This window comes from Eublepharis macularius, chromosome 1 (genome assembly GCF_028583425.1).
Source record: "Eublepharis macularius isolate TG4126 chromosome 1, MPM_Emac_v1.0, whole genome shotgun sequence".
Lineage (NCBI taxonomy): Eukaryota > Metazoa > Chordata > Lepidosauria > Squamata > Eublepharidae > Eublepharis > Eublepharis macularius.
Genome location: NC_072790.1, coordinates 117,398,294 through 117,413,852, shown reverse-complemented (window position 1 = coordinate 117,413,852; position 15,559 = coordinate 117,398,294). Strand labels below are relative to the sequence as shown.

The 15,559-nt window shown below is 40.6% G+C and overlaps 1 protein-coding gene across 1 annotated transcript in view; it reads left to right on the top strand.

The window, feature by feature from the left end:
* The window catches only part of HBS1L (HBS1 like translational GTPase), a 119,463-nt gene that overhangs the window by 45,678 nt on the left and 58,226 nt on the right, over nucleotides 1-15,559 (top strand). Inside the window, exon 5 of the mRNA XM_054974826.1 lies at nucleotides 14,298-14,406. Coding sequence (XP_054830801.1) covers nucleotides 14,298-14,406 — 109 coding nt within the window. The remainder of the gene's footprint in view (nucleotides 1-14,297; nucleotides 14,407-15,559) is intronic.

Here is a 15,559-nt window from a genome sequence, read left to right as displayed (position 1 = left end):
CACAATATTATGCCAACATCAGCCTTGGTTTCATACACTCAGGCACCTGACCAGGGACAATTACATTCGCCTAATGATAGTTCCACACTTAATTTCCTTCAACCTTACGTTACACCATGATCTGAACAGACTTCATCTGTTCCTAGGACGTTAAACTTACAGTTTTCTGAAGCAGTAGTGAACATATTGCTAAATGAATGTAGACCTTCAATGAGGCGATCTTATAACCTCAAATGGAACAGATTTGTACTCTGGGCTGATAACTAGAAAGATAGCCCCAGACACCTGTCCCCTATCTTTGATTACCTTGTGCATTTACACACTTCAGGCCTGGCTTCATCATCAATTAAGGTTCACTTGGCCGCTATTTCGGCATTCCTCACAATTATTGATGGGAAGATAGTTTTCTCACATTATTTGTCTGAGCTCTTTTTGAAGAGATTGCACAGTTTGCTCCTATTAAGAACTCCTATGGTTCCATAGTGACCTCTGTCTTTAGTTCTATCAAAGCTGATGTTGAAACCCTTTGAGTCAATGGCAACATGCCCGCTATCTGTCCTTTCTTTTAAAGTAGCCTTCTTAATGGCAGTTACCTGAGCTAGATGAATTAGTGAGCTGCAAGCATTGAGGATAGACTCCCCTTTCTTACAGGTCTATCAGGATAAGGTTGTCACGCCTACTAGCTTGCAGTGCCTACCGAAGGTGGTTTCTAAGTTTCATGTGTCACAAAGCCTGTCCCTCCTAGTCTTTTTTCCCAGTCCCCAAATTCCACAGGAACACATACTGCACACACTGGATGCAATAAGGGCAAGTTTATTCTACATGCATAGAACCAAGCCTTTCAGAAAAGGCACAACATGTTTAGTTGGTCTTTCAGGCCCCAATAAGGGTTAGGTAGCTTCAGCCCAAACAATATCTAGATGGGTGGTGTCTACCATTAAATTGTGCTATAAAGCTGCAGATGTTTCATGTCCGTTTGCCCTCTGAGCTCATTTGATGAGAGCACAGGCGGCCTCAACTTCATTCCTTTGTGGAGTACCATTGGGGGACATCTGAGCAGCTACGTGGTCCTTGGAGGAGACCTTCATGATGCTCTATGTGGTGGATGTCAATTCCAGAAAGGAGACAGTAGTGGGACAAGCAATCCTGCACTCTCTATTCAACTGAGAGTATCACCCCACCCTCTGGGTTGGGGTATTCTCCCAAATGTGGAACTGTACTGAAGACCATAGATGAAAACAGGGTTGCACTTAACTGTAACTGATGTTAATCTAGGTCTTTGTGCAGGCACACATTCCTTCCCTCCTTCCCTGCTGTGAGCTCTCTAGAATGTGTTATTGGGAGACTTGCAGTGGCACAGGAGAACTAAGGGAAGGAGGGGGGTGACCGTTTTGGCAGGAAAAAAACACTTTTGGGCGGTTTGGAGGAGGTCACCCTCCCTTAATAGCCTAGAAGCTGAGAAATTCATGTTCCAAACATCTGGCCTGCGCAAGCGGAGTACCCAAATTTGTATTTGTATGAAGACCTAGATGAACAACAGTTACAGGTAAATGTAACCCTATTTTCTTTCCTTCCTCCATTTTGTCCTGATGACAACTTTGTATGTTGGGTTAAGCTGAGAGAGAGTGTGATCAGCTGAAGCACATCTAGTGAGCCTACATGGCAGGGAGGGTATTTGAGCCTGGTTCTTCCAGATCCTGATCTGACATTAACCACTACATCCCATTGGCAGAGGATCTCACAGTTTTAAAAATTGTATTAAGTCATTGTTAACCATGAAATATATTTGTCTATAGGGAACAGAGGTCCAATGGAGATCTTCAAATCAGAGTTTTTGCACAAAAGGAATACATATTGAATCCAGCTCAATATATGCAGTTGGCCATTAGAAGTGCAGAATTGTTTGATTGGGCGGGGGAAAGAGAGTTGCTAGATTTGTGTCTGGGAACAGCTATAGACAGATGCCATAGCTTAGTAAGCAGAGGCTTTGCATGCAAAAAGTCCTTTTTTCTGTCTCTGGTTACAGGGTCACCAGGGACAAGGCAAGAAGAAACACTTGCTTGAGTCATAGAGAGAGCTGATGCCAGTCAGAAGAAGGGTGTTAGTGGTTTGACCCACTATTAGTAACTTATGATCTAGACATCCAGGTTTTTACGTTTTGTAATATGAATGGATACGGAGATGTTTTTTGGAACCAATGAATGTTTCTTAAAAGAGAGTTATTGAAGGCACAATCACAAACTGTTTCATTGAGAAAGAAAAATGGGAGATATCTAAAGAAGCTAGGGTGGCTCCATTAACATCAGTCAAGTCTTGATATTACCATGCCATGGATCCAGGTGGCCAGGTTGACTGTGTCACGGTAGAGAACGATCTTTTGAGCTAGACTAGTTTGTGGAAATAATCTTTTCTAGAAGTAGCACTGGATCCATTATAACTCATAGGCCAGGTATCCCCAATTGTGCCTACTGACACTTTTCCTATTGCCTACCAAGTGTTTTTAGAAAGTGGGTGGGGCCAGGTGGGGATTTAGCCTAGCAGAGCTTCTGATTGGCTGTGCAGATTTTTTAAAAACATTGCTTTGGGATAAACTGTTTCCACAGCACAAGGATCTTCATTGTATGACTAAAGGTAAGCTTAGAGCAGCCATTGTGTGGCAGCCATTTTGTTGCTTGCCAACCATACTGTGTCAGAATTGCAGATGTGCTCTGTGGCTCAAAAAGGGTGGGGACCCCTACTCTAGTCTCTTAACTGAGTCTGTAAGAGTCAGCTGATCCCCATCAAAAGTGTGGGCCCAATATCCTTTATTGTCTCTACCTTCCCAACCAGTGCCAGTTCTGGCTTGCCTGGGAGCCAAGCTACAAGTGATGCCTGACACAGGTTGGACACTTGTCAGCTTCCCTCAAGTTTTGATGGGAAATGTAGGCATCCTGGTCTTGCAGCTGTAATGGAGAGCCAAGCTGTAAAACCAGGATGCCTACATTTCCCATCAAAACTTGAGGTAAGCTGACAAGTGTCCAACCTGTGTAAGGCATCACTTGTAGCTTGGCTCAGTGTCAAATTGTTTGCTTTCAGCCACTTGACCACAGCTGTCAGTCAGTGACTCAAGACTTCAATCCACACACACAAACAAAATCCATTGTATACAGATTTACGGACTCCCCTGTATTAAGTGCCAAGTGGTACGGTCTGCCATTTCATATCCTGGTGTGGTTGATTTTGAACAACTGGTAAATGAGTATATGGCAATTAAGTTTTGATGATGGAATATCTTTAATCTAAAGAAATGTTTTTGTTTAAAATCAGTGCAGAATTAAGTATCTAGTGAACAAAAACAGTGCTGATTTCTCCCCCTTCCTCAAAATGTTTAATGGGTGAGTGGGGGCTTACACAGTAATACTGACATGAGAATAAGGGTGTGTGTCAAGCATGTCCCTATTTTCTCATTTATGAAATGTTGGAGGATATGCATTCAGTATGGTAATGTTATCCAAATAGGGGGCAGGTCTCCTTGTGAGGTAGGGGAATTAGCATACAAGGAGATGCAAGAGTGGGTGGGCAAGATCTCTACCAATGTATACCAGGATCATTCCTTTAGAGAACTCTCTGAAAGAACCATGTGGATGTTCAACAGGAATGGCTTTATTAAAGGGACAGCAAGAGCAAACACACAAGAATACACAACATATGCACAGAGCTAACTAGAAAACAGGTGAGGAGAGATTCTGGGGAGGGTGACATTTACCAGTCTAAGAGGAACAGAGGATGTCCTTAGAGAGTAGCAGCTTGAGGGGCCAGCACTTTGCTGCAAGAAGAAGAAAGTTCAGATGTAATCTGAGGGTGCATGGATGGGGCCCAACACTCACACAGAGTACATGGCAGGGCAGTCCAGTTATTCTGTGAAATGTACCCTGGGGCAAGATTGCGTCTTCTGCCCAAAAACAATAGCTTGGTGGCTGTCTCTGGAGGTGAAACAATAAAATGGGAAAGGCTTGATTGATTATACCTGGGCAGAACTATAGGTAAAAATAGTCATTGGTACCCCATGATTAATGGAAAGGAAGAGTTATGAGGTCCCTGTTTAACTGTGATTAGGAAGGGGGAAGATTGGAAGGGTGTGAATGAGATTAACTCAGGAACTCTGGGAAGACCTCTTTTGTCTTTACATCTGTGTGCATCTCCGGGGTGTGGGGATGCTAGCCAGTCCTACCTCATGACTCATGTTCCAGTAATTTTCCCTTCCAGCCGGGTTGGGAACTGTTCTGCCTAACCATGCAATATGCCATATGTTTGCAGCTCATGAAAAGAAAAAAAGTTTATAATATTGCCATATTCATTAACTGCCCTTTCCGTGTGAGGGAGGGTTGGACTGTTAACAGTAAAGTAGGCTAAAGTGGAAGTATATGAAACTAGCCTGTGATTATATGCATCTGTAAGCCAATCCCTGCCTTCACCTCCACGTGCATTCATAGAAATATAGAGCTGGAAGGGACTGTAGGGTCATCTAGTCTAGCCCCCTGCACAACACACAAAATCCACAGCTAACCCCCCTCCCTTAGTGACCCCTGCTGTATACCCAGAGGAAGACAAAAAATCACCAGGCTCCCTCACCAATCTGGTCTGGAGAGAAATTCCATCCTGACCCCAAAGTGGCGATAGGCATGTAAGAACAGGCTACGAGAGCCAAGCACTGGCTCTTTCTTACCTGCCCTCTCTCACAGAATGCCTAAATTCATACTGAGTCATAGAATTAGCATTGCTGACAGATGGCCATCTAATCTCTGCTTAAGTACCTCCAAGGAAAGAGCCCACCATCTTCCGAGGAAGCCTGTTCCTCTAAGGAACCACTCTGTCATGAAGTTCTTACGAATGTTTAGCCAAAAACTCTTTTGCTTTAATTTTAACTCCTTGTTTTTCGTCCAACTTGCTGGGGCAACAGTAAACAACTCTACTCCATCCTCTATGTGACAGCCCTTCAAATACTTGAAGAGAGCTATCATATCACCTTGCAATTGCCTCCTCTCCAGGCTAAATAAACACTGCTTTGTCAACGTTTCCTCATAAGATGTGGTCTCCAGACCTCTCACCATCTTCATTGCCCTCCTTTGGACACATTCCAGCATGTCAACATCCTTCTTAAACTGGTGTCCGAAATGGAACACGGTATTCCAAATGTGGTTTCAGAGCAGAGTAAGGCAATAGCATCACTTTGTGTGACCTGGATACTGTACTCCTGTTGATACAACCTAAAATGGCTTTTGCTTTTTTAGCTGCAGCATCACATTGCTGACTCATGTGCAGTGTATGATTTACTAAGACCCATAGATCCTTTTCACATGTACGTCTGCCAAGACAGGTCTCTCCCATCCTAAGTGTGCCTTTAATTTGCCTATCTCAATGCAGAACTTTATATTTATCTCTGCTGAAATTCATTTTGTTTAGTTTTAGCCCAGTTTTCCAGCCTGTCAAGATCACCTTGAATCTTGCTTCTGTCTTCTACTGTGTTTGTAACACCTCCCAATTTAATATCATCTGCAAATTTAACGATTATCCCTTCTGTTCCTTTATCCAAGTCATTTATAAAGATATTGAACAACACAGTGCCAGGACAGATCCCTGAGGCACTTCACTTGTCACTTATCTCCAAGAAGATAAAGAACCATTTACAAGCACTCCTTGGGTATGATCTGTCATTCAGTTACAAATCCATCTAACAGTAATAGGATCCAAACTACATGCTATCAACTTGTCAATGAGAATATCATGTGGAACTGTATCAAAAACCTTAAATCAAAATGAATTATGTCCACAGCGTTTCCCTGATCCACCAAAGTAGTAACTCTCAAAACCAGAGATAAGGTTAATATGACATGACTTGTTCTTGAGGAACCTATGCTGGCTCTTAGTAATCACAGTTGTCTTTTCTAAATGATCAAGGACTGACTGATTTGTTCCAGGACCTTTCCAGATATGGACGTCAAGATGATGGGTTGATAATTACCTGGCTCCTTTTTCCCCTTCTTGAAGATGGGACATTTTCTTACCTCCAGTCTTCTGACACTTCACCTGCACTCCAAGAATTCTCAAAGATGATAGAGAGCAGAACTACAAGTGACAAAAGGCACAGGTTGGACACTTGTCAGTTTCCCTCAAGTTTTGATGGGAAATGTAGGCATCCTAGTCTCGCAGCTTGGCTCTCTGACTGCTGTCCAATGGACTTTTCAACTGTCACTTGTCCAACATTCCGCCAAGCTGTCTACATTTTCCATCAAAACTTGAGGGAAGCTGACAAGTGTCCAACCTGTGCCTTTTGTCACTTGTAGTTCCGCTCAGAGGCTCTGCAATTACACCAGCAAGTTCTTTTAGTACCTTAGGGCACAATTCATCTGGTCCTAAGGACTTAATTTCATTTAAAGAAGCTAGGTATTTACGTACCACCCAGACATCTATCCTAGGCTGCAATTCCATTTCTTCCTCATGTGTTCCCTTTTTGTCAGGGTGAGCACAGTTCCCCTTGCAAGTGGACCGAGGCAAAGTTGGAATTGAGCAGTTCTGCCCTCTTTTTATCACCTGTTAAACTCTGTTTCCTCTCCCCGTAGTGGGCCTAACACTTCCTTATCCTTTTTCCTGCTTCAAACATAACCAAGCATGCCTGATTCAGCCTGCTGCAGAGCGTGGGAGCGCTGCCAGGAGAGTCCTGGAGAGCTCCTGCACTCAACAACAGGTCAATTAAGGCCCACCGCAGAGCGCGCTGCACCACCCTCCCCTCCTTTCCCCCCGCCGGCCAGGTAAGCAGTGGCAGGGGGCAAAGGGTGGGAGCAGGGGATCCCTCACCCTCAGTGGAGGACTGGCAACCCTATACTGGTGATGAAAACAGGGTTGCACTTACCTGTAATTGTTGTTCATTGAAGTCTTCCATGCAGGAACACACACCCTCTCTCCTACCCTGCTGTGAGCTCTCTGTAAAAGCAAAAAACCCCAAACCACCATATATGGAGAGGGAATTGTGCTGGTACAGGAGAACTGAGGGTGAGGGGTGCTGCATCCCGGAAGCATGGGCTATTTGGGTGGAAAACAGCTGCATGTGCACTTAGGGGTGGGGGGGTGGAGAAGTGAGCCCCCTCCAGAAATATAAAGCTATACAATCTTCTGGGTCACTGGCCTGCATATGCGCAGTCCCATGTGTGCCTGCAGAGAAAACTTCAATGAAAAACAGTTACAGATAAGTGCAACCCTGTTTTATATTTGTATTGTTGAACATAGTCAAGTATCTAAGTAGCGTTTGATATGCATAAATTTACAAAAATGTGCCATAATAGTCATAGAAATGCGTTATGCAAACTTTTCTCAATGTGCATTAAATTGCTAGTATTGCTTAATACTGCAGAAGTTGTTGAGTGGTGATAAGCTTAGTGTGCTTAATCAGCCTACTGCATTGATACAGCTTAGTATTATGTTTTACAAATTAGATTCAAAGCAGCTTTAGCAGTTTCACACTCTGATTTCAAAATTTCTTTTCTGTAAATGTGTTGGTACTAACACATTTAGATAGCAAAGAATGCAAAAGCATCTATTCAGTATTTTTAATGTCCTTTAAGTCAGCATTGTTGTTAATGAAATTTTTGCATGTAAATTTAGGCATACAATAAAGAACTGCAAACTGTGTAGCTGGCTGTCTACCTTTGTAACACAGTAATACAATTTTTAAAATCTCTGTTTTAGGTGTGTTTTTATCTTTATTATTGGAAACTGAAGCATTTCTGTGCTCCATGCTTCTTCTGGTTTGCAAAACCTTTTCCTTTTACAATTTAACAGTAAATCAGTTTTTGATTTTTAAACAATCTACTTGAATAATCTTTTTATGGTTCCTAACCCCTTTGCCCTAATAAACTTGAGATAGGTGGCGTGAATTATTTCATTTCATAGCAACAGAACAGAATGGAGCAACAGCAACATCAGAATATTACCAAGCCAGTGAGGCATATGAATTGCAATATTTCAGCATGCATTTAAAAAGTGAGTAAAGTTCCTCACATTTCCACACAATACGCGGATTTACTGTAAATAGTATATTGTATATTGATATGCCACATAATTAGCCACCCCCAACTTCTCCAAATGTGCTCCCTGCCTGCCCTATGTCTGGGATTTTCCATCTCTGAGGGCTATACAAAGCCCAGGGATGGTGAGCTGAAGACCTTTCCCTAGAAAAAATGGTACAGGTGATTTCTGGCCAGCCTGCTATTAGCCTACAGTGGTCTTGTAACTCCTTTATAAACTGTACCGCCTCTACAAGATGTATTGTGTAGAACATGATTTAGTATGTCATAACCCCATCAAGTTTAAAGGGCCCTGCCACTTGCAAGCGGCAGGGAAAGGGCCCTTTAAACTTCAGCTGACAGGCGGGGGGATCCCCATTGCCTGCCAGCTGAAGTTTAAAGGGTCCTGCCACTGTTCAGTGCACCAAAATGTACGCCTAATGTGGCCTTAAGACAAGAGGCAGGGACACCAAGAGTAGAACTGAATATCTAGACAGCTGCAATCTGTTATTGGTTAAGAATCCACCTAAAGCCTATGGGACTGATCCCTTTATTCTTCATATCCTGATTGGTCTATTAATGGATAATGGATAAATTGAGAACAATTGGGCTATCCCCAGAAAATCTTTTGGAAATGGGTTTAAGTAAAGCCAAATCAATGGTTCAACAACGTTTGGTTGACATAGAGGTCCAAACTGATGGAGCACTTTTACCTAGCATGTATAGTAGTTTAAAATCGTGGTCCAGATTTGCAACAGCCGCATATCTCTCTAACATCACATACCAAAAGTATAGATGGGCCTTCTCTAGAGCACGTTTCGATGCCTTCCCTTCTAATGTGTTGCAGGGAATGTTTCTTCACAGGCCTATCCACCAAAGATGTTGCATATGCTTAGAAAAGAAAGTTGAAACTGTTGCTCATATTCTTTTGCATTGTAAGTTGTATTCTGGAGAGAGAGAGCAGTTAATATATCCATTACTCTCCAAGCTTAAACCTCTGGACAACTATTTGAAATTTGCAGATCCTGTGCTGCTGAAATATTTGTTGGAAGACACCAAGAAGACTGTAACCTCGGCAGTAGCAAAATATTGCTTTTTGGCCATAAACAAGCAGAAGTTTTTAACAAAAGGAGAGACTGAAGATAGTTCTATTTTTTAGGATATATTATCTGCAGAGTATGATTACAGTTTTATCTAAATTTTTTATGTAGATAGAAATTGTGGTTTGTATCTGATCCTTTTCTTGCTGGTCATTCGACTGTAATAAATTTGAATTTGAAAGGGCCCTGCCGCTTGCAAGCAGCAGGGAAAGGGCCCTTTAAACTTTAACTGGCAGGCGGGGGGTATTCCCACTGCCTGCCAACTGAAGCCAGCCCCGGGCCTGAAGCTTCCCGAAGCTTTGATTCGGGGTTTCCAAATCAGGGCCAGCATGCTGGCTTCTATTCGTAAATCCTGAATCTTTACAGATCGGATCCAATTCAAGTATTTTTCCCAAATCAGAAACCCGAAGCGCCACACCTCTACTGTATACTATGGTTTCCCTATTTGATAATGATGGAAAACTGCTTCTACTTTAGTGAGAAACATCTAAAGTGTGTGGAAATATTGGTTCTTATCTTGATGTAGATAGTAGCAAGGCTCCAGAATAGGCTGTAATTTTGAAAATGCTGATTCACTTCTCTGTTTGCCCTCCTTAGGCCAATGCAAGCATGCAGCTAAACTGGTTTTATAAAAGAATTAGGTCACTATTTTAAGTTTTGTTATTTTCAAGTCTATGGGTGCTTTTTTTGTACATTTAAAAGGTGCATGTATTCTCAGCAAATTTCATTTTGAGCAGATCTGTGTGAAATCTTTAACTTTACCTCATTTACATGTGCAAAGGAGAGCAGTGTGCTTAATTTACTTTTATTTCCCATGAGCTTTGCATGTTTTTGAACATCAGCATCCAGTGTAATAGCATTATACAAACTGGCATTGTGTTTGCCGATTAAACTTAAATTAGTCTTACCACTAGGTAAACAAAATTAAGAAGTTGAAGTGGTTGAATGTCTTACCCAAGGATGGACATTGACATTTAAGAGTTGGAAAACTGCACAGTTCGCTTGCACAGTTCAGATGTGCAAAATGTCCAGTTGGAGCCCTCAGAGGATTTTCACAAATGCAAAGGGTGAATAGGTTTTGCCAGTTACCCTCTGTGGTAGCAAACTCCTGATTCCCCCCTCAGGCTGCTCTTCTGGGCACCCCCAGAAGCAGCAGTTGGGCTGCAGCAGGAGTGGGGAGGTGAGGAGGTTGTGCTTTGCGTATGGCAGTCCCTTCTGTCCACAGATATTACTGGTAAATCCAAACCATAATATGAACAATATGAAGGGTCTTAGATGATTTAGAGATGGTTACTTTGAGCTGAGTCCCAGATCTCTTTTCATTGGCTTTCAAAAGGCTTCCATGGGCCATATTCATGATGGATTCCTTACTAGTACCTGTAGCTTGCCAAGGAGGGAAAGGTGAGCTATATTTCAAAGGTATATGCTGTCTGTCTGTAAATTCATTGTGTTTGGAAAGAGTCTGAATAAGAAAATACACATTATGAGAAACATGGGCTGCTGCCAGGTATGGCAGCCCTGGGCAATATGTAGCACAACTTTTTTTTGTCCTGATATCATCACATTGCCCTGACCATTCCAGATCAATGGGATGCATAAACATGTTCATTTTAATGGTGTCAAAACATGGTGAGTTGGACTAATGTTACAGATCGGAACTGCTTCTGCTGCCATATTTGGTATCTATTTCATTTTTCTTATATAATTTGTAGCTGTGTCATATTTAGATGTCCAAGAACAGCATTTCAAGTATCTTAGTGCCAGTACCATTAAAAACAAAATTATCAGTAAAAGTTTATTTTAAAGAGTAAAGAAAGGTGAACTAAAAGTAACCTCATAATGAATTTTTGATGTAATTTTATTCCTCTTTATATGAGCCTGTCTGATGAATAGTTGCAAATGAACATTATTACATCTTTATCGAATACTTCTTCCTCCTTGGAAGAAGTATTTGATAAAGATGATACCTTGTTCTTTCAGGATAAGAAATGATATCCTGTTCTTTCAATAGCTCAATAATCTCATGATAGAGCAACAGGCCTAAGGATCACCCATTGAACTTCATGGCAAACTGGGAATTTGATTGTGGCTCTTTTGTCTAACGCTAGCCACTATACCACAGCGCTTCTCATATTAATTAAAGGTAACAGCTCTCACAATAGTGACTTTAAAACATTACGTTTTGTTCAGTGTGTATAATATGGCCAGTTAATAGCACCATCCTCTGGTACTCCATCAGGCGACTAACTTAACATTACTATTTTGTTTCTGGAAACACAACTGAATTGCTGTAAAAGCATCTACTTGTTACATGTTGTACTTTCAGTTTTGCATACTCATAACGAGCCATGTCCTCAACAGAAGTTCTATTAATTGTGTCGAACGTTACCTCAGACTTCATAAACTTTCAGTTTAGGTTAACTGGTTAAGGGAGAAATGTTGTTAGGGCTATCCCACATTTAGTGCTGACTATGCGCTTTGCATGCCTATTCATGGCCAAAAAAGTTATCATATCATCACAGAACATTTCCCCTCATTGTCAATGAAACATGTTGCAGTCATTTAGCAAAATACGTTAAATAAGGGAACACCACAAACACGGTTGGTGGTTATCACAGAAGGTGAGAATCAAATGAGAAGAAACCTACGGAACCATATCAAACACAAACATGTATTTGAACAAATGGCTCCTAACAAATTGTTGCTTTAAAGAATTTGAAGTTAACAGTTGGCTTGAGAGTGAATTGGATTGAACATATTATAGTTGTGTGTATACGATGCAGCACATTCCAGTTACATTACTATAAGACTTTAATTTCCATTCCTCTGTTTGTGTTTCGCCTTAGATCATCTAATTTTTTCTTACGTTCTTCCTGTAGCTATGCTGTCTTTCTCCTGATTCCTTGTGACAGATAGTTTGAGAAAGGTTGTTTTTCATGTCCTTTATTCTTTGTTCTACATTTTACATAAAATGTTCTGTTTCATATTTATGATGAAGTCATACAGTAAAGCAAGAGAAAAATTGTGTGAACCAGGCAAATGGGAAAAAACCCTCAGTACCAGATACAGGCAGCAATATATCTAGTTGCATGTGGCCTTTTTTTTTAAAGTGAGAAAATGTAGTCCTAACTGGTATAGTTGAACATGACAATGTTGACTGTTTCTGTTGACTTATATGCAGGCTGCTAAGTAGGGCTGATGTGAATTTCACTGCAAACATGTTTGATGGTCAAACTTAAGATGTTTAAAGGTGGCAATCATGTGAATCGATAGCTTGGTCTGTTTGGTTCATGCCAGGCACCTGTGAATACTTGCTGAACTGATTTAATAGGGTTTTCACAAAACTGTGCATGTATAATGATGCTGCTGATTCAAATTGATCATTTAATGATGACTGACTTGTATGATTTAATTTAAACAATTACCTACTGAGTAGGGCAGTTTAGGCAATGAGGATGCAGACCTTAATTGGGCTGTGTGAAAATGTGCAAGTGTAAAAAGCCAGTTGTGCTATACTATATGGTGAGAAAAGAAGACAGTGAAAAAATCTGTTAAAGACCCGTGAACATATTGATGAACTCTCAAACTGATCATTGAAAAACCAGGCCTCTGTTTGTAACTGGCGAACAGGGCATGAGTGGGTGTTTGGGCATCTGTACTGATAAGTATCTACCTGTCTACTGTTAGTGAGAAATGTAGTAACCAAATATTTCTCATATCACTGGAGAACAAAATACTTCTCAGAGATCACTGGAGTAAAGCAAGACTTTGACTTGCCTTACCTGGGCTTGCCGTAGGAACTGCTTCTCTTCAGTGTAGCTCAAGAAAAGCTAGAACAATTTTCTTGGTATCTATGCCACATTAATATGTCTCTTAGCTGGGTGGTATTCTATTTTAAAACATTTTAAGCCAACAAACTTCCCTCCCAAGTATTCTTAATATGCAGCAATCTTTTGAATGCACAGTTTGTATTAGAGTAGGCACTTGCATGATAAATGTATGCGACCCATGTGGTCATGATTATTACATATTCAGTGAACATGGAAACTTTAATGCTTGGTTCTTATAGTACACAACTCACGTTGTCAAATTATAGTGTGGGAAGTGACCCTTAAGTTTTATGAAGAAATAGTTGTTGAAAGCAACAGGGATTTTACTTGGAAAACCCCTTGGGTAATTTCTGTATAGGAAATAACCTTTTTCTAAATACTGTTATTACTTGGTAGCTTAGTTAAAAACAATTTGCAAGTAACTTCAACTGTTATATGATTAGCATAAACTTGAGTAAGTTCACATCTAGTCATATACAGGAGTGATTATCTCTGGTTCACCACCGAGCAGGAGAATCTATAGCAATATTGATGGGAAGAAAGAGAAATTTCTTGCTGTACTATGTATTTTATGAACATGTTATTCCTTTGATAATCTTGAAACGTGTACTATTTGTGTAGCACAATTTAAGTAGGGCGACCAATTATAACTGTGTGAGGGGGAAGGCGTTAGGGAAAGGTGGGGTATAAAATATTGTCAAGGCTGTTGGGCCCATGCTGAGTAAAATCTGAAATAAGGAGACAGAAATTCTGTGATTAAATAAACTAGGCAAGTGAGACAATATTACCCATTTTTAGAATGACTTTTAGAATGTAGTATTTTAAAAATGAGCTGTATTTTCAAGCACTGGACAAACTGGAGCTCAGAAGAGCATGAATGTTTCATGTGCTTTGATTGTTAAGTAGAATTCAGGAAATATGAATTAAGCACAAGGAATTGGACTGTTCCAGATATTTCCAGTGCTCACAATTCAGTGATATGAAGTTAAAAAAGAAAAACTTATGTCTACAGAAGTGGAATTGATTTTTAAAAACATTTCGGTCTTTTTTAAAAAAAGGAAAACCACTTGATGCTAGATTTCATATTGAGTATTGGGTTTTGCCAGTTTAAATTAGTCCAAAAGAATATATTTTTTAAAATGTAATTTTAAGATTCTATTCTCTCCTGTATAAAGGATTTGGAAACAAATTTTCAAAGGTGCACCCTATATCACAGAAACGGAGCTTTGCACAATTAGTTATAAAAGTTATATAATGACCACATTTTCTAGTGTCTGCACTGGGACTGCACCCTGATTAGTCTGTTCTTTTGCTTCCCTCCCTCCTAGGAAAAACCAGAGATTCCCAGACAACCAAAATTGAATCTGACATCGTGCCAAAAGTTACCAAAATGACTGTGTCTGGAAAGAAACAATCTACAGGTTTTGAAGTTCCAGGGTAAGCCTTGATTCCTCTCCAAGCTCACTTTTAGATCTTCCTTCACTGTGGTGCACCTGTAGCAAGTTTTCTTTTTTCTATTTTTACAGAAAGTTAGTATTGTACACTACAAAAACTAAGCAGTATGGCTTCTTGTTTGACTCATAATTACTTTCAGAAGAAGGCATTTTTGCATTACAAGTGTAAAAAATCCTTTCACTCTGAGTAGCACAGAGAGAACAGCTATCAGGCCTACTTTAAAACATTTGCTTCACAGAGTGCTACATTTCTGGATGTTAGTTTAAAATACAGCAAGAGAAGTCATTTGAAACAATCACAAAGAAAAAAAGTGTGTTTGGTATTAATATGTAGGCTTAAGGATGCTGTTCTGTGTGAGCTGTTGGTCATTGGAGTGCCCACAAGTGTGTTGGCACTAGTGTGGTGTAGTGGTTAAGGTGCCAGACTGTGATTGAGGAGACCCTGGTTTAAATAGCAAGTGCTCTGTCATGAAAGCTGAACAGCTAAGGTTGTTTAGAGGATAAAATGGAAGATGGAAGAACTGTGCATGCTTCCTTGAGTTCTTTGGAGAAATTGTAGTATAAAAACAGACCATACAATAAGGACTTAATCTGCCTTTTGTGTCATTAATCTGCCTTTTGTGTCATGTTACATTATAACAGTGCATACCAAGGAAAGAAAGTAAAAAAGCTTTAACTTAATATTATTGGAAATTTAGCTTTCCAATATTCACAGACTAAGGTGAGCTACAGAGTTGAGCCATAACACCATTTTCTAGTTTGTGTGGGAGAGGGTGGAATGTGTACATTATGCCTATAAGGGGCCCTTCAGGAGATGTAAAGAGTCACAGGTCAGACTAACCTGGAACATGTTAGTTGCGATTCCCAGTTGTTGCTACTGGGCATCTGGAGTAGCCATTTTTTCTTCCATTGGACACCCAATGAGCTTGGAAGTTCTGTTATGAATGAGCTAGCAGCTAAATCAGAGAGATCCAGTCTGTGCAAGATCAAGCCTCATGGAAGGTGTATGTAATAATTGTGGCCATTTTTGACGCAGCCCTAACTTACTATTGTTTTCTCCCCCCTCCCACCACCATTCAGTCTACATTTCAGACACAAGGGAGTTAGGAGGTTCCAAGTAACTTCTCCCAGGTTTT